This window comes from Elephantulus edwardii, unplaced genomic scaffold (assembly GCF_000299155.1).
Source record: "Elephantulus edwardii isolate Elephantulus edwardi_28Jun2011 unplaced genomic scaffold, EleEdw1.0 scaffold00009, whole genome shotgun sequence".
Taxonomy (NCBI): Eukaryota; Metazoa; Chordata; class Mammalia; order Macroscelidea; family Macroscelididae; genus Elephantulus; species Elephantulus edwardii.
In genome coordinates, this window is record NW_006399759.1 from 10,735,650 (window position 1) to 10,757,768 (window position 22,119).

At 39.7% G+C, this 22,119-nt stretch overlaps 1 protein-coding gene across 1 annotated transcript in view; it reads right to left on the minus strand.

The window, feature by feature from the left end:
- Positions 1–7,865: 7,865 nt before the first annotated feature.
- The window catches only part of FAM228B (family with sequence similarity 228, member B), a 41,665-nt gene continuing 27,411 nt past the window's right edge, over positions 7,866–22,119 (minus strand). Inside the window, exons 7-10 of the mRNA XM_006880715.1 lie at positions 21,777–21,881; positions 16,475–16,592; positions 8,134–8,376; positions 7,866–8,024 (exon numbers count right to left, since the gene is read on the minus strand). Of these exons, the coding sequence (XP_006880777.1) occupies positions 7,866–8,024; positions 8,134–8,376; positions 16,475–16,592; positions 21,777–21,881 (625 nt within the window). The remainder of the gene's footprint in view (positions 8,025–8,133; positions 8,377–16,474; positions 16,593–21,776; positions 21,882–22,119) is intronic.

The following is a 22,119-nucleotide window of genomic DNA, read 5'->3' on the forward strand; positions in this document are numbered from 1 at the left end:
TGTTAATGTTAGTAACTTCTATGTCTTTAAAGCAGCTTATCTGGTATATAATCTAGATAATATACAAACAGCTCACGCATGTAAAATGTATGACTCAGCTTTGCCACATTTACTGAGAGAATAAAGACCATTCTCAGCAACCTACTCTGAACATTCCAGAGAATGTGGACATCACTCTGAAGGGCCGCACAGGGAACTTTGCAGAGGGACTTCAATCACATTAATGTAGAGCTCGGTCTCCTCGAGAAAGAAAAAAAAAAGAGGCTTCGCGTTGACAACTGGTGGAGGAACAGAAAGGAACTGGTTATGATTTGCACCATCTGTAGCCATGTACAGAACATGATCAGGGGTATTACACTGGGCTTTTGGTCTGTGTATGCTCACTTCCCCATCAACATCACAATTCAGGAGAGCGATCTCTGATTGAAATGCAAAACTTCTTAGGTGAAAAATACAATAGGAGGGTTCGAATGAGATATTGCTTGTTCCGTATCACAAGCCTAGAAAGAGAATTCTTGAAGGAGATGATACTGAGTTTGTGCCAAATTCAGCTGCTTTGATTTCGCTGGCTACAACAGTTAAAAACATGGATATCTGAAAACTTTCAGACGGTATCCATGTCTCTGAAAAAGAAACTGTTCAGCAGGCTGATGAGTAATGTCTAGGAGTTTTCCAGCTACAGAAATGAAGCCAGATGAAACCCAAGATGCATCTGATACATGAAATAAATTTGATAAAATAAAATGTATGATTTGCTGATTTGAATGTATTTTAGAGTTGTACAACCTTCATTATTTTATTTTTTAAAACTTTATTTTACTGTAATTTTAGCAATAGTTTGCAGAGAAGTTGCATTTTCATTCATTCATTGTTGCACGTTTTCCTTCTTCCTTCTCCTCCACTTAACTGTTTTTAACTTGTAATTTTTCCTTTTTTGGTTGTACATTTTCTTCCCTCCCTCCTCTTTCCCCTCCCTCAGTGCCCCCAGCAATGCACCCCTTGTTCCAGATTGTTGTCATATGAACAATTCCTAATCATATATTCCTTTCAGACAATTCTTCCCCTCATATGTTCTACTGCAGTGTTCCTTATCTATGCACTCTTTTCCCATTCTCCACCCACCCTGTCCCTTCTGTCCTATTTTGTAACAGTGGTTTTACACAGTATTTGTCTTTTTGTGACTGACATTCAGCATAGTGTTCTCCAGGCTCCCCCATGTTGTGTAGTGCTTTATGAGTTTGTTATTTTTCAGCGTTGCATAATACTCCATTGTATGAATGTACCATAGTTTTTCTATTCATTTGTTTGTTATTGGAGATTTGGATTGCTTCCATATTTTTACTATTCAAATGCATTAAAACATGGGTGTGAGTACATCTCTTTGAATCATAGGTCTAGTTTCTTTAGGGTATATTCTTAGAAGTAGAATTGCTGCCTCAAATAGTATTTATGTTTATTTCCAACTTTTTAAGAAAGCACCAGTTGGCCTTCCATAGTGGCTGCACCATTTTACACTACCCCCAGTAGTGATTTAGAGTTCCAATTTCTCCACAAACTAACCAGCATTTGTTGTTTGTTGTGCTGTTGAATTTTGCTATTGTTGCTGGGGTTCACGACTAATTTAGAACATTTTCTTAAATCCTTGCCCATTAGTAATTACTCTCCCACGTTCTACCCTTTCAGACCTAGGCAGAAACTTTCTGTGTCTGTGAAGTTATCTACTCTGGACATTTCATATAAGTGGACTCATACCATTTGTGTCACTTTAGGACTCGTTTCTTTCATTTAGCATAATGTTTTCAGGGTTTGTCTATGTTATAGACAGCCATCGGTGATGTTGACTCATGAAGTCCCCGTAGGGCTGAGAAGAACTGCCATAAATGTTTCCAACCCTGTAAATCTTTTCAAAGGTAGACTTTCGTCTTTCTCCTGCAGAGAGTCTGGGGGGTAGGACCACTTGACCTTTCAGTTAGCAGTCATCAGGGTTCCTGATGTAGTATACGTTGTTGCTGTTCCTGACCTAGTATATGTTTTACTGTTGAGTCGGAACCAAACCATAGCTGACCCTCTGGCAGGTTTTCAGAAGCAGTACATTGCAAGGGCGGAGATTATTCAGCCTTCTCCCACAGAGTAGCTGGTGGATTCAAACCAAGTGCCTTTTGGGATTGCAGCACAGATTCTTACCACTAGGCCACCAGAGCTCTGTAGTATATATCAGTATTTAATCCATTTTATTGCCAAATAATACTCCTTTAAATGGATATAAACCGAATCCACTGCTGTCACGTAAGTTCCAACTTGTATTAACCCTCCACTGAAGTTCCAAGGTTATATACCTTTATGGAAGGAGACTGCATTTTTCTTCCTTAGAGCCACTGGTAGAATTGAACCTTGGCTGTTAGCAGTCAGATCCATTACATACTATACCACGAGGGCTCCATTACCTGCCAGAATGCCTGTATAAGGACATTGTTTTTACTCACTCATCATTCAATGGATATTTGAGTGGTTTCCTTTTTCCTGCTTTCTTTTTTATTTTTAATTCCATTTTGAATACTGCTATTGCTCTATTTTCTTCAGGAATAGAGGAAGGACATCATGCTTGAAAGAGAGTCAGCAGAAAAGAGGAAGATTAATGAGATGAGTTGGTATGGTGACTGCAACAATGGGCTTAAGCACACTGGAGAACTGCGAGGATCTGGTTGTGGGGACGAGGCAGAGTATCAGTCTGTACATGGCGTCACAGCACCTAACAACAACATCATGACTCTTAATATTAAGGATCTACTGTTTATTTTTGTGCTTTTGTTTTTACTTATGATAAAGTATATGATCACAAATTTTAACTATGGCAGCATTTTTCTGATCTACGATCTTATCAGCTTCCCTCTCTCCAAGCCACCATCTGTGCCATTATTGTTCTCCTTATACTTTTTTAAAATTCTAAACAACAACTAATACTGGTTTCACTTTTTATTATCCTTCTTTGAATGAAGTGAGTTTTTCCTAATCTATTTACAAGAAGCTGGTGTTAGGCCGTCAACTGGGGCAGTACTTCAGATTGGTAAGCTTTCCCCATAACGTAGGATTTTGTGAGTTATTTGTATTTAAACATTAAGAAAATTAAAATCCTCACAACTGGGTCAATAAGCAACATTATGATAGATGGAGAGATTTAAGTTATCAATTATGTTATTTCCTTTGAATCCACAAGTAACATCTATTGAATTAGCAGTCAAGAAACCAAAAGACACATTCCTTTAGAAAAAATATGGACTGTGTGAAAGTATTTAAAAAATAAGGATATCTATTTAAATACTAAGGTACATGTGGCCCAAACCATATGTTCAGTTGTTTTAGAGGCATGTGAATGCTGAACAATAAATAAGGAAGACTGAAGAAGAATGGATGCCTTTAAATGTATTGGCAAGGAGTTGAATATACTATGGAGTGCTAAAAGAACAAACAAATCTCAGTTATAAAGAGTGTGGCCAGAATATTCCTTAGAAGCAAAAATTGTGAGACTTCATTACACATAGTTTGGGCATGTTGTCAGATGGAACCAATCTTTGAAAGAGGACATCTTTCTTAGAACCATCCAAGGAGGGGAAGACCCTCAATGAAATGGACTGGACGAGGGACTGCAACAATGCACAGCAGAGATTGTGAGGACGCTGCAAGATCAGGCAAGTTTTCAACATCTTGTACATAAGTTCAACAATGATATCTAACAAGAAAACTCAACAAGGATATCTAACAATAAAAAAAACAAGTTCTCAGTACTTCCTTTGTGGATCATGTTGTTAAAGTATCATGGTATCAAGCCACAATGTTTTCAAGTGTTTCATAGGAAATGCATCTTAAAGTTGAACAGTGAGTAAGGATGACTGACAGAAGAAGAATTGATGCCTTTGAATTGTGGTGTTAGAGACGAATACTGAATATCCCATGGACTGTCAAGAGAACAAATCTGTCTTGGAGGAAATACAACCAGAGTGCTCCTCAGAGGCCAAGATAGTGAAATTTCATCTCATATACTTTGGGCATGTTGTGAGCACTGATTACTTCTTGGAAAAGACATCATGCTGGAGAAAGTGGAGGGTCATCAAAAGAAAAGAAGATCCTCAACAAGATGAATTGACACAGTGATCATAACAATGGGCATGGTGGGGAGAGTGTGGATGACACAGATAAGGCAAGGTTCTGATCTGTTGTTCATATATGGAATTCTGGTAGTCTAGCGTAAGGGGTGCTGTCAACCCAAAGGAAGGTGGTTCAAATCCACAACTTACTCCATGGGGAAAAGATGGACAATCTTCTTCCTACTAGAGGGCCAGCTATGAGTTGAGATGGAGGAGGGAGGGAGGGAGGGAGAGAGAGAGAGAGAGAGAGAGAGAGGAGATAGATATAAAATGAACAAGGGTTTCATTTTGTCACATGCTTTTTCTGTATCATTTTATATGATCATGTGATTTTCTTCATCATATTAATATGGTAGTTTACATTCACTGATTTTCAAATATTAAACCACCACCCTGGCAACCCTGGTATAATACTCATTTCGTTATGATGAATGCTTCTTTTTATGCATTGCTAAGTTCTATTTGATAATATTTTTTTAAAGATTTTTGTGTCTCTATTTGTAAAGGCTGTTGGTCCATAGTTGTCTTCTTTTTATTTGTGATTTGGATATTAAGATAGAATTAGTTTAATAATAAGAATTGAGAAGTAGTATACTTTATAGAAAAAAGTGTGTAGGACTATTCTTTTTTAAACATTTAGTAGATTTCTTCAACAATAGCATCTTGGCCTGGTGATTTCTTTCTCTGGAATTTTAAAAATTATTAATTTCATTTCCTTAGTAGTGATGCCAAAGCCCATGCCATCAAGTCAGTTTCACTCAATGAACCCTCCATCAGGTCCAAGGCTATACATCTTTTCAGGAGGAGGCTGGTGAGAATCTTTATTTTCTTGATGTTGAACTTCAATCCATACTGAAGGGTGCAGTCCTTGACCTTCTGCAGCAAATGCTTCATGTCCTCCTCAATTTGGACAAGGAGGTGTGTCATCTGCATAATGCAGGTTGTTGATGAGTCTTCCTCCAGTCCTAATTCCACATTCCTCCTCATAGAACCCAGCCTCCTGGATGATCTGTTCTGCATATAGATTGAAAAGGTATGGAGATCACACCATACACAAAAACTAACTCAAAGTGGATCAAGGACCTAGGACTAAAACCAAGGATGGACTATAAACTTCATTAGAGAAAAGCTTGGAAGCATTCTAGAAGCCCTAATCCACAACAGGAACAGTCTTTCAAGCATCCTAAAAAACCTACAACCAGAAGAGAATAAAATAGATGAATGGGACCGTCTAAGAATCAAATCTCTATACACATCAAAAAAACTTCTCCAAAAAGGTAAAAAGGAAAGCCACAGACCAGGGAGAAAAGTAGTTGGTAATGACATGTCTAATAAGGGACTTATATCTAGAATTTATAGAGTATTTGAGCACCACAACAAGGTAAAGGTAAACAACCTAGTCGCAAAATGGGCACAGGATATGAACAGACACTTCACCAAAGAAGACATTCAGATGGCAAACACACACATGAGAAATGTTTAAAATCCCTAGCTCTAAGAGCAGACACTTCACCAAAGAAGACATTCAGATGGCAAACACACACATGAGAAATGTTTAAAATCCCTAGCTCTAAGAGAGATGCAAATCAAAACAACTATGAGATATCATCTCACCCCAGGAGCAATAGCAAAATTCAACAGAACAACAAACAACAAATGCTGGTGAGGTTGTGGAGAAACTGGAACCCTTATTGATCCTTAGTGGGAGTTTAAAATGGTGCAACCACTATGGAAGGCAGTATGGTGCTTTCTCAAAAAGTTGGAAACAGAAATATCATTTGATCCAGCAATTCCACTACTGGGAATACACCCTAAAGAAATCCACACTGCCACCCAAACAGATATATGCACACTCTTGTTTATTGCTGCATTGTTTCCAATAGCAAAGAGATGGAAACAAACCAAGTGCCCATCAATAAATGGATAGAGAAGCTGTGGTATAGTCACACAATGGAATACTATGCAGCACTGAAAAACAAGAAACTCATGAAATATTCTACAAAGTGGGTTGACCCTGGAAGACATTATACTAAGTGAAATATCTCAGTCACAAAAGGAGAAATACTGCATAGTGCCACTGGTATAAAGCAGGACTGACATGGGGTTGGGGAAAACTAAGGAAAGAGGGGATAAATAATGTACACTGCATTGAAACAGATGCGGGACAGAACTGCTTAAATGGAATATATGATTAGGTATTATTTGCATGACAACAGTTCAGAATTAGAGCTGCATAGTGAATGAACTGAGGTAGGGAGAATTGTATAACAATTAAATAAATTTTTTTTCAAAGAGAAAAGTGAACTGAGGGAGGAGTGTGTAGGGAAGAAAATGTGCAACAATGAATGAATGCAAATCCATGTTCTCTGTAAACTTTAAAAAAAATCTCAATTTTAAAAGAGGAATCTATTACTAGGTATTATTTGCAGGACAACAGTCCAGAATAAGAGCTGCATAGCAAAGTGGACTTGCGGGAGGGGGAAGGAAATTGTGCAATAATGAAATAATTTTTTTTCAAAGAGAAAAGAGAAGTGGGGGATGAGTAGGGAAGAAAATGTGCAATGATGAATGAATGGAAATCCAACTTCTCTATAAACTTTAATTAAAGTCTCAATTAAAATTTAAAAACATTTTTAAAAAGAAGGAAAAAATAAAAAGAAAAGGCATGAAAACAAGATGCATCCCTGGTGTACACCTCCTCTGATTTTGAAACATGCAGTGTTTCCTTCCTCTGTTCTGGCGACAGCCTCCTGGTCCAAGTGGGTTTCACATAAGCACAATCAAGTGTTCTGGGCTTCCCATTCTTCTCAGAATGAGCTACAGTTTGTTGTGATCCATACAGTCAAAAGCTTTTGCATAGTCAATGAACCACAGGCAGACATTCCTCTGGTTCTCTCTGCTTTCAGCCAAGATCCATCTAATGTTGGCTATAATTTAGAGAGATGCAAATCGAAATGACAGTAAGGTAACCTCTCACCTCAGAAACAACAGTAATGTATAGTAAGACAGCAAACAACAAATATTTCAGAGGATGTGTAGATTGGCATCCTCATACATTGCTGGTGACACTGCAAAATGGTATAACCATTATGGAAAGCAGTTTAATACTTCTTTAGAGAGTTGGGGATAGAAGTACAATTTTATTTCACGGTTAGTTATGTATCTGAAAGAAATAAGAGCTGGGGCACAGACTCACTTATATTTGTCCATGTTTATTGAAGCCTTATGTACAATAGAGAGCATTATGCACAACAGCAGCATTATTTACGATAGAGCACTGGGAACAACCCAGGTGTCCATCAATGGCTAACTAGCTAAAGAAACTATAGTACCTTTGGGTTGGCAGGAGTTGTTGTTGTTAGGTGCCGTTGAGTCGTTGACAACTCATAATGACCCTATGAACAGAAGACCTGAGCACTGTACATTGAGTTTCTGGAGGCAAGCCATTTTGGAAGTGGACACCACTCCACTGGCAGCAGAGGAAAAAATTAATAGATAAATTGTGCAAAGGGAAAGGCAATATATAGTAAAGAACTGATTAGATATTGTAACAAATTACTGTTAACTGTAATTAATATTCTAAAACAAAATGTGTATGAATAATTGAATGAACAACCTGTAAGATTTGTGGAAGGTACCTTTTTTTTTTTTGGCTTTTAAGAGAATGAAGCCTTTACTTCCCTGTTTCACACAAAGCTGAACGAATTGGCAACTATTTAGTTATTAGTCGCAGAGACCAAATCCCATATCTTCACCCGACTCCTCCAACTCTCCCTTTGCTTCCACCTTGGCTGAGGCCGCAGCGGCAGGAGCAGCAACAGTAGCGGCAGCTACAGGGCCAGCAGTCACAAATGCAAATGGATCAGCCAGGAAGGCCTTGACCTTTACAGCAGTGGGAAGGTGTACTCAATCTCCACAGACAAACGGCTTGTACCGTTTGATGATGGAGTGTGTGGTATTGAGGCCATGGCTGGGTAACCAATCTACAGACATACACTAGCAACATTGCAGACACCCTCCAAGAAGCGGGTATGCAGGTCTCCTCTGTGATGTCAAGCACTTCAGGATTATAGATGCTGCCGTTGTCAAACACCTGCTGGATGATCAGCCCTAAGGAGAAGGGGGAGATATCCAACATGTTCAGCAGGGCCTCACTGGCTCCAGTCTTAATCAGCTGCACATCACTCAGGATTTCAATGGTGTCCCTGGAGATCTTACTGGTGATGCTCAATGCCTGGAATAAGGAGGTCTACTTGAGGCCCAGATCAGTGTTCTGAGCCGGCATAGCAAACTCATACAGAGTGATAGCACCAGCATGGGCAACAGCCAGCACCGTTTTGGCCAAAAGCATGTCCCTGATTCCTATGAGATCCTCTTTGGTGAATACAAACTCTACTTTTCCTTGGATGTGAGGCAGAAGCTTCTCCAGGGTCCAGTTGATGTCCAGGTGGCCCCCAGATGCCCTTGTCCATCATGGTGTTCTTGCCCATCAGAACTATAGCCTTCCTGCGAAGAGGCATGAGGATCTGCTGCATCTGCTTGGAGCCCACATTATCTGCACCACGATGAAGTATTTCTGATAGTCATCCAGACGTCAAATGATCTGAAGGAAGTAGTTGGACTTCCAGGTTGCCCTGTCTTCCCTGGGCATCACGGCAGTGCATCAGGGATTTCCACACGGGGTTTAAAGATGATGTCACTCTCGTGAGGACACTTGGCAAAAGTGTGGAAGGTACTTTCAATCTAATCAAATTCATTTCTGCTTATGAGATTGTCATTTCTCATAATATTTTATTTGATCCAATCAATACTAGAAGCCCAACCTACTGTCAAATGCAACCTACTGTCATCAAGTCTATTCCAGTTACTCAGGATCCTATAGCTCAAAGTAGAACTGCCTTTAGGGTTTCCTAGGCCTAAATCTCAACAGTACACAACAATAAGTACAATTTATGTAATAGGTTATTGTTGTTAGGTGCTGTCAAATACAACCATTGCAACCCCATGAACAATAGATCTGAATCCCGTCTATCCTGTGCCATCCTCGTACTTTCTGACACACTCAAGCCCATTGCTGCAGTCACTGTGTCAATCCATCTGATTTGCTCCAATTTTTTCTCTTTGATGATTTTTATAGTTTAAGTTTGGTGTCTAGGTCCTTGAACCATCTTGAGTTAGTTTTATATATGGTGAGCAGTATGAATCTTTTTTAAATTTTCTACAAATATATATACACAGTTTTACTGAGGCTATAAATCTTTGTGGGAGAAGACTGCCCGTCTTTCTCTCAATGAGCTTATGGGATTTCTACCTACCAGAGTCACAGGGGTTATTCAAATGATGGATTTTATATTGGATGAGCTATGACAGTTTTTGGGTTTTGGGGGGTGTGTTGTGTTTTGGGGGGTTTTATTATTTTTTTATTTTAATTTGGTGTACAGTTGAATTGGATCTAGCTGGCGCAGAAGGAGTTTGCCCCCGCTTCTCCAGTGGAGCATCTAGTGGATTCAAACCACGCACCTTTGGGATTGCAGTGCAACTTCTTGCCACTAGGCCACCATAACTCTCTATTTTTATTAACTTTAATGAAAGTTTACAGAGACTTGGGGTTTCCATTCATTCATTGTTGCACTTTTCTCCCTGCCCATCCTCTCCCCCTCAATTAGCTCTTCTCTTTGAAAAGTAAACGAAAAATTCTTTCATTGTTATACAATCCCTCCCCCCAAGTCCACTCTACTATGCGGTCTTCATTCTGGACTCCTGTCATGACAACAATGCCTAATCATATATCCCTTTTAAAGTTCTCTCCCTCATCTGTTTCAATGCAGCATACATTATTTATCCCATCTTTCTCAGTCTTCTTCCCTCAACCCTGATGTCAGTCCCATTTTACAACAGTGATCCTATGCAATATTTGTCCTTTTGTGACTGAGATATTTCACTCAGCATAATGTCCTCCAGGGTCACCCATTTTGTATAATATTTCATGAGTTATTTGTTTTTCAATGCTGCATAGTATTCCATTGTGTGAATATACCACAGCTTCTCTATCCATTTGTTTGTTGATGAGCACTTAGGTTGTTTCCAACTCTTTGCTATTGTGAACAGAGCCGCAACAAACACGGGTGTGCATATATCTGTTTTGGGGGCAGTGCGGATTTCTTTAGGATATATTCCCAGTAGTAGAATTGCTGGGTCAAATGGTATTTCTCTTTGCAACTTTTTGAGAAACCGCCATACAGTCTTCCATTATGGTTGCACTATTTTACACTTCCACCAACAGTGAATAAGGGTTCCAGTTTCTCTGCAACCTTGCCAGCATTTGATGTTTGCTGTTCTGTTGAACTTTGTATTCTTACTGGGATGAGATGATATCTCAAAGTTGTTTTGACTTGCATCTTTCTTAGAGCTAGGGATTTTGAATATTTCTTCATGTGCTTGTTGGCATCTGAGACAGTTTTTGGTTTCTGAGGAATTGGTTCATTTCATCTACATTATCAAATTTTTATGTGTAGAGTTGTTAGTAATATTTCTTTAGATGTCTGCAGGATTTGTTGTGCCATCCTGTTAGATTCCTAACATCGGTAATCTATATCTTCTCTTGTTTTGGGGGGGAAGTTTTTGTCAATACTCTTGCCAGAGGTTTGTCAACTTTATTGTTCTTTTCAAAGAACCTGCTCTTCATTTTGCAGGCATGTCAGAGAGGCACTGTGAGCTCATTTCCAGACGACTGCAATAAAGCAAATACCACAATAAAGAGAGTCAGAGGAATTTTTTAGTTTCCTAGTGTAACAGGAAGTTATGTTTATATATATAGAAGTCTATTAAGTGTGCAATAGCTTTAAAAAAGTTTGAAATATGAAAAATTCCAGTATGTGACACAAAGAGAAGTGAAAGCTGTTGCAAAAATGGTGCCAATAGACTTGCTCAATCCAGAATTGCCACAAGCATTCGATTTGCTAAAAAAATAGTTATTCCACAAGCATTCCATTTGCTAAAAAAGAAATTGTTCTGCCTATTGCTTTTCTACATTTTATTTTATTGATTTCTGCTCTTTATTATTCCTTCCTTCTGCTTGCTTAAGGTTTTTTCTGATTTTCTCTATATTCTTGAGATTAGCTTTTCGGCTATTGATTTGAGATTTTCCTCTTTACTAATGGGTGTATTTAGTTTTCTAAATTTCCCTCAGCACAGCTCTTAGCTACAGCACAAATGCTTTGATATGTTCTCTTTTCATTTTAATTCTGTGAAATATATGTGTTATTCAGAGTGGATAATTGCTATTGTTCTGATTTTCAGATTTAGTTACCTTACTATTAATAATACAGAATGTCTAGGGGAGCTCTGGTGGCCTAGTGTCAAGAACCTACCTGCACTGCAATCCCAGAGGCACACAGTTCGAATCCACCAGATGCTCTGCCGGGGAAAGAGGGACAATCGCCTCCTGTACCAGTCAGATCTGATTTGATGGTACACACAAATAATAAAATAAAAAAATTTAAAAAATAATACAGAACGTCTTAATTAGTATAAAAATAATATCAGAGAGAGAGGAGTACAAGAAATACTACTTCAGAGGGAATGTGAGGTCTCGAGTTTGTATTCATGTCCAAGTGCAAAGAAGGGAGGGGAGAATTCCACACTTACAAACTATACTGGGAAATTATAGCTGAAGAAATCTCTGGGATTTACTCTAAAATAATCCAGTGGAATTAATAATTAGAGACAGATATAGATGAAGGAAGACCAGCCATGAGATCATTACTAAAGCTGGGTAGGGACTACATAGAGTTTCATTATACAATTACCGGCATTTTTATATGTTGTTGTGTTATTGTTATGTACCATCGAGTCACCTGTGACTCATAGCAACCCTATGTGCATTAGCTGTGGACCCTACCCTATCCTGAGACAATCTCATTGTCTCTGACAGACCTAATTCCATTTCTCTAGTCACCGAGTCAATCCATTTTATCCTGGATCTTCCTCTCCTGTGCTGTCTCTTCACCCTTCCAAGTTGGATGTCTTTCTCCAAGGACTGGTCCCTCTTGGCCACATGCCCAAAGTATGTGAGATGGAGCCTCAAAATCCTTGCCCCCAGGGAGCAGCCTGGTTTCACCCTCTTCTTGACAGTCTTGTTTTCTTCTTTTAAAAAAATCCTCACAATATAAAGTCTTTAACAAATTAAATCACCTTGAACCCTATGTCAATTAGGGTTAAGATACTGCGAGATTGGATGAGTGTCAAGAGTAGAGAAATTTAAAGAGGATGAATATAGAATGATACAGTTAAACTGGTAATTTAAAACAGGAAAACAATATGCTCAGATGCCAGAATGTTAGCTTCAAGGCATAAAAATAAACATAGGGCCACCCTTCTGGATAAATCCCATCCAGTCTGTAACTTCCAGGTTCATAAATTGATTTTATATGTTGTTGCATGTTGGTATATTACAACTTCAGTTGAATTAACAAAGCTGCCAGTGTTTTATATGAATGCTAGGGCACTTACTTGGAAAGAGGGGGCTCTTGGTAACATATTCTTGTGGGAAACAGATGAAAACGTGGAACTCAGACTCTCTCAGATCAATTCCCTGTTAGTCAAGAGAAATAAAATTCTGGCTTCCTATGCCCTGTGCCCTACAAGGTCATCCTGTGACTAAAATTCAAACGCAGCCTGAACCGGGGGGCCAGGGAGGATGTAGAGTTCAAATCAGCAAGGGTGGAGTCACATCCAAAATTAATTTTAAATGTTTCTAAAAAATATTGTAAAAATCTGTGGAGAATATGTGGGTATGGATTTTAGGGGAGCCTGAAGAAAAGGGCCCTGATAGAACTTGGTTATTATAACCACAAGGATGGCAGTTTAAACCCATCAGACAATCTGCTGTAGAAAGGTGTAGCAATCAGCTTCCGTGAAGATTTACAGCCTGAGAAACCCGACGGGGCACCTCAACACCTAAGTGACCTTAATGTAAGGACAGAACAAATGAACTGAGATAGGTGCACGGCAAGGTAGATGTTGTTCTTATTAGGCTAGATGTTATTATTAGGCTTTTCCAGAAAATTGTCTCAATTTCTGGGGAAAAATATTTGCAATCAGATTCATTGCATGTTATTTTCATTTCCTAAGTGTCACACGCACAGAGACACTGAAAACAAAAATCAGATGGCATTTACTGCAGATGCTTTTTACACAGTTCTTAGTGACTTTCTTGGCTTCACTCTGAATGAATTCCCATTGGTAGCTGGCTGCCTCGGAAGCTGCCTTGTCCTCTCTCTCTTTCATCAGTCATCAGGGTGGATGCTCCTTGGTTGCTAAACCTTTAGAAGGTGACAGAGAAAGTGTGATACAGGAATGAGTGACTTGTAAGAACAAATCAAACCCTCAGCTAAAGTGAGCTGGTCCGCTTCGAAGCCTATTCCTGCCAGAGCAGAAGGGCTCATTTCACAGGCAGGTTTCCCACCTAAACTTTCTGCCTCAACCTCTCCTCACTCTGTCAGACTGAAGGGGAAAAAAAAAACACAAAACAAAACCCCCAAAACATGCAGAGATTCAGGGGCATAGCCAGCCTTATCATAGGTGGGATAGATCACTGGCATGTGATATGACTTAAGGGGCTCCCTATCATCTTATTTTAAGGTTTGACTATATCTGGAGTATAATTTACTCATAAAGTCCTTGGGTGGTGCAAGAATGGTTAACATACTTGGCTGTCAACCAAAAGGTTGGAGAGTCAAGTATATCCAGGAGCACTTTGGAAGAAAGGCCTGAGAATACACTTCAAAAATAGTGAGAGCCCTTTGGGGCACAGTTGTACTCTTACACACTGGTGGTGTGTGTGAGAGTAGAATACAACATGCAGGTTGATTATGCCTGTCTTTGGATCTTAAGCATTTGCTATAACTCTGACCTTGCTCTGTTGTGATTTCCTTGTTCTGCTAAAATGTGATCAAGGCAACACGACCCAGCTCATTTTCTCTCGTGGGGCCCATTTCTGATCCAATGCAAGCACATTTTTACTGGTGAGAAGACCCACTTGTTGTAGGGAGTACAGTGGCTTCTTAAATAGCCACCTCTGCGTCTCATCATTAAACCAGATGGTATTAATATTAATTACCAAACTGAGACCAACCTTATAACTGGGAAATTTTTTATTATCTGAGAACGTCCAGGACAGAAGAATTATAACCACAGAACAGATTTAAACGGGTGGTAAGAAAAAAACAATTAAGTTGGTTTATAATCTTCCTTCCAAATGCTCCTCATATAATGGTTGGGAGTATCTTGAGCTTAATCGCCCCAAATAGGATTACTACTTACTTTTGTACTTGAGCCCCCTCTACCTGCCACACTGCTTCCCCCCTCAGACTTCTCTTATGTCAGCAAATAGGATGATAATCTGCTCAGTGCTCTGGGAAAAAATAAGACCGTTGTTGTTGCGCTCTTGCTTGCACTCACTTCTCTGTCTAGTACATAATAAACTCTGTAAACTTGCTTATGTTTCAGGCCCTTATTACCATTCATTTTAAGCAACTGTGATCTTTTTCCCCGGCCTGTTGTACTAGCTTCCCAACTAGTTTCTCCCTGCTCTACCAAACTCCAACCAACCTCAGTGCCTGTCGAATGGACTTGCACTCAGATCGACCCTCCATGAGGCTCCAAAGCAGGAAATCGTAACAGGAAGAAAAGCGCCCAGCTCCCACACTCACTACTGAATGATCAATTTTCCATACGCAGCCATATTTTTTAAACTGCTAATAATGCACTGGTCCTTGGAGAAGGACATCATGCACGGAAGCGTGGAGGGACGGTGCCAGGAGAGGAAGACCTCGGCTGAGGTGGATTGATACCATAAATAGGGCAGTGGGGGTTGGTATGTCAGTCAGTGCAGGCTTCAGAGCACATGAGTCACAGGCAACTTGACGGCACATAACAACAATAATATCCCTCCCCACCCTGCCTTCAAAATTCTTAAATGGCTTTCTCTCACACTTTGGCTTTTAGTCTTACTCTTTATCATGGCCTCTAACCACTGCTTCCCCTCCAATCTCCTGTTTTTCCTTTCCTCACTCTTTAGCCACAAGCCTCACTGGCTTTTTATTACTGTCTTCTCAGCTTGCCAACTTCACTCCGGTCTTGGGCTTTGGGTGGTAATAATTCTTCTGCAGGGAATGTTGTTCCCCCAGATCTCTCCATATCCCACTCTTCTTTCATTCAGATTTTATCTTGAACTTCTCTACTTAAAATTTGGTTGTTAGCAATTGCCACAGAGTCAAGCCTGACTCATAGCAACGCTTTGGACAATGGACAAAACCCTGCCCCACCCTCACAATCCCCACTGTTCGTTCTGCTTTCTCTATTCCTCCATCTTTCTTACCTCCATTACCAGTTTTCATTTTCCTTCTACACTTACTGATAATGCACATGCTATTACATATTTGCTTGCCTATTTATTGCCTATTGTCTCCCACATTATAAGTTCTAAAACACCAGAATTTCATCTCTTTTTAAAAGTCTCTAGCCTCTCAAATACTCCTGATCCAGGGAGAGGAAAATACCCAACAAAACTCAAACTCATTGCTGCTGAGTCAATTCCAACTTGCAGCTGATCCTCCATTGGATTTCAGAGGCTGTAGATCTCCTGGGAGGAGACTGCCCATTTTTCTCCTGGGAGTCGCTGGTGGATTTGAACAACCAGAGGGATGCCAAGCAGTGCAATTCCCTCCAGACTAGGCCACCAGTGCTCCCTCCTTGCTCAGACAAGGCATTTGTCAAAAATTTGTGGATGAAAGTGCATGAAACAACACTAAAATGAGATAGTAAAAGGAGCTAAGACATAAAAGAAAGTTTTAATACACTTTCCATGAGGGAGGTGGGGGAAACACCCCTTCCTTTTCTTTAGTGATAGTAGAGAAATGGAAAAATAGAAAAGAACAAAGATTAATTGTATACTCAGAAAGCGTGCCATTCATGCATTGATTTCTAGTTGGAAGGTAAGGAGGGTAGCGCGAGGCCTGTGATTTCTCCTCTAATTCCACTCCTAAAAAAGGCTAAATTCCAGGTTCTGAGACACAGGAAGTGGAAGCCTAATTGACAGGGAACAATGACACTAGACCTGACTGTGGTAGGCCGGGCCCATCTTCCTCTCTATCACTTCCTCTTCACTCTCTTGCTTGCTTGCTTTCTTTTCTCCTCTTCTCAGAAGCCTGCTGTACAGAGACATCCCCAGCCGCTCAGATTATGCAGTGACAGCAATTGCTTTCTAGTGTCATATGAAGTGGAACAACCCTAATTTGAACTCACCACATCCTGGTCCTCCTCCTTCCTACCTCCTGGGTGGTGTTCATGGGAGATAAGAGACCTTCAGAGTCACACTCTCTATGGCTCAGATTCCATCCCTCTTGATAACACAGAGGCTGCTTTTCTAGAAAGAATGCCTTTTCATTTCTATAGAGAAGAACCAGAAAGCAAAGAGTATCATAAATAGTTATCAACTCAATTATAAGTTCTGTAAAATTTATATATACATATGATTTATATGGTTTTAAGAGAAAATATGAATAGATAGCATTATCTAGCACAAGAAATATTTTTACCTGAAATATCACTCTTGCTTAATCAAATAGCTGAGTGAAGGTGGTGGTTGTTGGTAGGTGCTCAACTATGGCTCATAGTGAACCTTTGAACAACAGATCTGAACCCTGTCCTATCCTGTGTCATCCTCATCATCTCTAACATATTTGAGTTCATTGTTACAGTCACTGTGTCAATCCAGCTCGTTGAGGGTTTTCCTCTCACTGACCCTCCACCTTTCCAAGCATGATGAACCTTTCTAACAGCTGTGTTTTGTTCTTGATGCTGTGTGCTGTTGAACTGCAGTTCTGAAGGATATCATGGGCAAAACCCTGAATCACCTAGGGACCATCAGAAGTAGATGGAGGGAATCCACTGAGTCAACGTACCCAAAATAATTGGTATATGTTGATCCCTGCAATGTCCCCAAATGTGGACACTTGACTCTCTAATTTGTGACTGGGACTGGGTTCATATTTTCCCCTTTTTAGAAAGGAAAAAAACAACAACATTAATGAGCACAGAGTCATTTCAGGAAGTAATATATGAACAAGACCAATGATGATGAAGAAGTTGAAGCTGCATTTTAAGGCATTAGCAAGAAATAAGGCCTTGGAATTGGTGAGATACCAACTGGCATGCACCAAATGAGTGAAGGTCCTACCGAGTAAATAATATGATATAACCCTACCCTGACCCCCTGCCAAAGTTGTCCATTATATCATCTATAACATAAAACAAACATAGCATCACCACCGCTGCTACTGTAACTGCATGGGAGAGAATCTAATCTTCCTCCTTTTCTTCCAGAGGGAGCTTAAAGGCTCAAGCTTTATATCAAAACTCTAAACCTTCGTGTACTCCAACAATGGAATATTTTCTTTCATATCTGGGTCTCACTTTGCTAGAAGATCTAGTTGAGAACAAAACCCTTCCTTCTAGAGCCTTTTGTAGAAATTGTTGTTGTGTGCCATTGAGTTGCCTGTGACTCATAGCAACCCTATGCACAATAGCCCTGAACCCTGCCCTATCCTGACTCAGTCTCACTGGCTCCAACACACCTACTCTGATTATCCCAGTTACTGTGCCAGTCTGTCATCCAGAGTTTTCCTCTCCTGCACCTGATGTCCCAGCGTGATGTCCTTCTCCAAGGACTGGTCCCTCTGGCAACATGACCAAAGTATGTGAGACAGAGCTTCAAATTCCTTGCCTCCAGCTCAGTTTCACCCTCTCCAGGACAGACCTGTTTGTTCTCTTGGCAATTCATGGTTGTGTTCAGTACTCTTCTCCAGCACCACACTCAAAGGTCTCAATTCTTCTGTCATCATTATTCACTGTCCAGTTCTCCGATGCATAGCAAATAATTGCAAAGACCATGACCTGAAGTAGGTGCACTTTAGTCTCTAGACTGACAATGTTGCACTTTAGCACTCTGGAGAGGTCCCTGACAGCAGACTTTGCTAATGGAATAAATTTTTTTATTTCCTGGCTGCTGGTGCCAAGAGTGTTGATTGTGGAATGAAGCAGCTGCAATTGTTCACAATCTCAATCTCCTCTCCATCTATCATGGTGGTAACTAGTTGGCCCAGTGGTGAGAATCTGTTTTCTTTAATATTGAAGACTGCAGTCCTAGACCTTCTGCAGCAAGCGCTTCAGGTCCTCCTTAGTTTCAGCAGGGAAAGTTGTGTCATCTGCATAACACAGATTAGAGTGTTGATTATCCTAAAACTTTTCCCCACTAAATCGGTCAGGAATTGCAGAAAAACACACTCCTTTCAGACCTACTATACGAAAAGTAATTTGAAATCATCTCATCTTTTATTCAGCTACCAAAGTGAACTAAGCTTGGTTTCAATACTTTCTACATTCTCCCTATTTTCAGCTCTATTCAACAGACAAAACAGTGCAGTGTCCACCAGCATCACAACAAGGCTGACAGCTCCAGCATTTCCAGCCCCAGGACTGCGGAGACAGCTACTGTGTTCTACTTTAAACCACAAAGACTCCCACAGATAGGCAGTTGTTCTCTCTGCTGATCATGTCAGCATCAAACAACTCTAAACATCATCCAGCTTTTGCCACCTGAACAGCAAGGGTGTGTATATGGCTGAGATGAGTGGGTATTTGTGCTGTTGGCTGCCAGTGGCTAAAAAACAAAACACACACACACACACACACACACAAAAACAAAAATATTAGAAATAGAGGAAAAAAGGAAGATGCAAAACAAACAACAAATGTCCCTCAAAAAAATCTCAAAAAGTTAAAGAAATACCCAAACTGAGGATACAATTGGAAAGAGAATCAGTACAGAATACAAAGGTGAAAATAAAAGGAAAAAAATGAAAAGGCAAACAAGAAGGGTAAGAGGAAAAGCTAGAGGAAAGAAGAAGAAATCAAGAACAAAACAAACAAACCTGAAAAGTAATGGGAAAGAAAAAAACAAGCTGAAAGAAAGGAGAGTGTAGGGGTGTTTGCACCAGTCTAGGGGATGGACACAGCTAGGCTACATAGTCAGAGATGGTACACTCTGCAGACAAGATCCAACCCACAAGGTTCCTGGTGAGATTCTAGGACTCAAGACAGAGCTGGGACCCCTCACAAATCCAGGGACTGGCTGCAGGCCAGGCATAGTACAGACTAACAGCACCCTGAAAGAATTTTTGAAAATAGAGCTGTGTACCTACATCCACTGCCAGATAGAAAATGGGGCTGGGCCAAGGTGAGGAACATTTCAAGTCATGTGGTGGATGGGGGTTGGGGAAAGTTCCTCTGTAGGGAATGAGGACAAGGGAGGAGATGGCATCATTCTGTCACCAGCCAGCTGCTGGTATAGACACCTGTACAGTCCAGGTTCCTTTTGCCCACAAACATTCAAACTGTCTGGGTATAGTGCTGCATCATTTACAGTTTGCTTTTTTTAAAAAAAAACAAAACTGTGATTTTAACGAAAGTTTAGAGGAGGTTGGGTTTTCATCATTCATTGTTGCACATTTTCCTCCCTCTCCCTCCCTTGCCCTTTCCACACTCCACTTCACAATGCACCTCTTGTTGCAGATTGTTATCATCTACATAATGCCTAATCATAACTCCTTCAGACAGTTCTTGCCCTCATCTGTTCCGATGCAGTGTTCATTATCTATCCACATTTTCCAGCCCCCTATTTCAGTCCTATTTTATAATAGTGGTGTTATACAGTATTTGTTCTTTTGTAACTGATATAATTCACTGAGTATAATGTCTTCCAGGCTCATCCATGTAGTGTAGTGTTTTACAAGTTCACTGTTTTTCAGTGTTGTATAATATAACATTGTGTGAATATACCTCAGTTTTTCTATCCATGTTTTTGTTGATGGATAGTTTGCTGCTTTGTCTATCTCTTTATTTGGTGTTTTCATCTGTTTCTTTTTTTTTTGTTTGATGTGATCTTTTATTCTGGATTTTTAAAATTTTTTTATTATTAATTTTAATGAAAATTTACAGAGACTTTGGATTTCTATCCATTCATTGTTGCACTTTTCTCCCTTCCCACCCCTCCCCGCCAGTTCGCTCTTCTCTTTCTTTAGTTGGTGTTTGAACTACTTCTCTATCTTTACCTTTGAAACTCAAGTTCCAGGATTATCATCCATAACTGTTATCTTCATTTTCTTGTATCTTAGCTAAAAAGGATCTGGGCAGCTGTCTGTGTATCCTGCCATTTTTATTATATATCCATCCCACCATTATAAGTATACATTCAAAGTCCATCCATCTTAAGTAACCAAGTGAATACTTTTTCATATATGTTTAGACTTGTTCAGCTATTACTGCAATCTAGTTTTAGAAAATTTCTTTCATCCCCAAAAGTTCATACCAAATTACAGTCACTTTCTATTTCCACACTCAGCCCTAAGAAATCACTAATCTACTTTCTATCTTCATATATTGCCTTTTCTGGATAATTCATTTAAATGGGATGACACAATTTGTAGTTTTCTTTGCCTAGCTTCTTTCATGAGTATAATGATATTAAAATTTACCCATTTTGTAACATACATTCATTTTTGTTCATTTTTATTGTGAATAATTGTACTGTTCACTTTTTATTGTTGTATAATTTCTCCCATGAACATATGTCATTTTGTTTATTCCTTTACTGTTATATACCATCCAGTCAGAACCAACTGATAGCTGACCCTCCAGTGAATTTTCAGAGGCTGTTAATCACATGGGATGAGATTGCCCATCCTTCTCTCACAGAGAAGCTGGTGGATTTGAACCACATGCCTTTGGGTTGGCAGTGCAACTCCTTACCACTAAACCACCATATCTTCTTTATCTATTCACTAGTTCATAATTATATTAAATACATATTTGTATTGTTTTCACTTTGGGGTTATTATGAATGATGCTAATGTGAACATTCACATGTGACTTTTTATGTGGATGTTTACTTTCATTTTTCTGTAGTAGAAAACCAGGAGCATAACTGCCATATTAAACAATTTTAATAACTGCCAATTGTTTTCCAAAGTGACAGGAGCACCATTTGACATTCTCACCAACCATGTATAAGGGACATCATTCCTTCTAATCCAATAGCTAACAAGTTAGTTGAGGTGATTCTCCATGTTCCATACCACACTTCTGCTTACACTATCTCTTCATTTCTGGATACATTTAGGCGATAGCTACTATACACTAAAAGTAAACTAGTTTTTAATTGCTCTAAATGAAATTAAAAATTGACATTTTGCTTTAATTAAATTGAATTGGAACAACCCAATGTAAAAGGTTCTACCTTTTAAGGTTTAATACAAGTTGCTAACAATTTTTTCCCCATTCGGCATTTGTTATTTCTAAATGTGTAGGTGTTTGTTCTTTTAAAGCAGAGAACACTGGGGGCGTTGCCAGCTCACCCGGACACAGTGGTGGGAGGTGTCTGATATCACGCCCAGCAGATCCTGGTGCATACCAGGTCACTGACTGACTCCTGCAACTTGAAAGGATAACAGGGGATGGCACACAACCAACAAAACTAAATGAGCAAAGAGAAAATGTAGGAAATAGTAGGCTTACTTGTAAATAGCTGGGCTTGCTGCTTCTTGAAGTTTCGGAAGATGAAATACTCTTGCTGAGGATTTCTGATCAGAATTATCGATAGCATTCACTTTCACCTTTAACCTTTAACAAGAAAACATGAGTGATCCTGTTTGAAAAATAATACTAGCTTACACTTTTATATACAGGAATTGCTATTATATACTGATTGCTGTATTGTTGTTGTTATGTGTCATGGAGTCGCTTGCGACTCATGTTGTTGTTGTTATGTGCCGTCGAGTCATTTGCGACTCATAGCGACCCTATGCACAACAGCCCTAAACCCTGCTCTGTCCTGCGCCAACCGCACCGCCTCTGACAC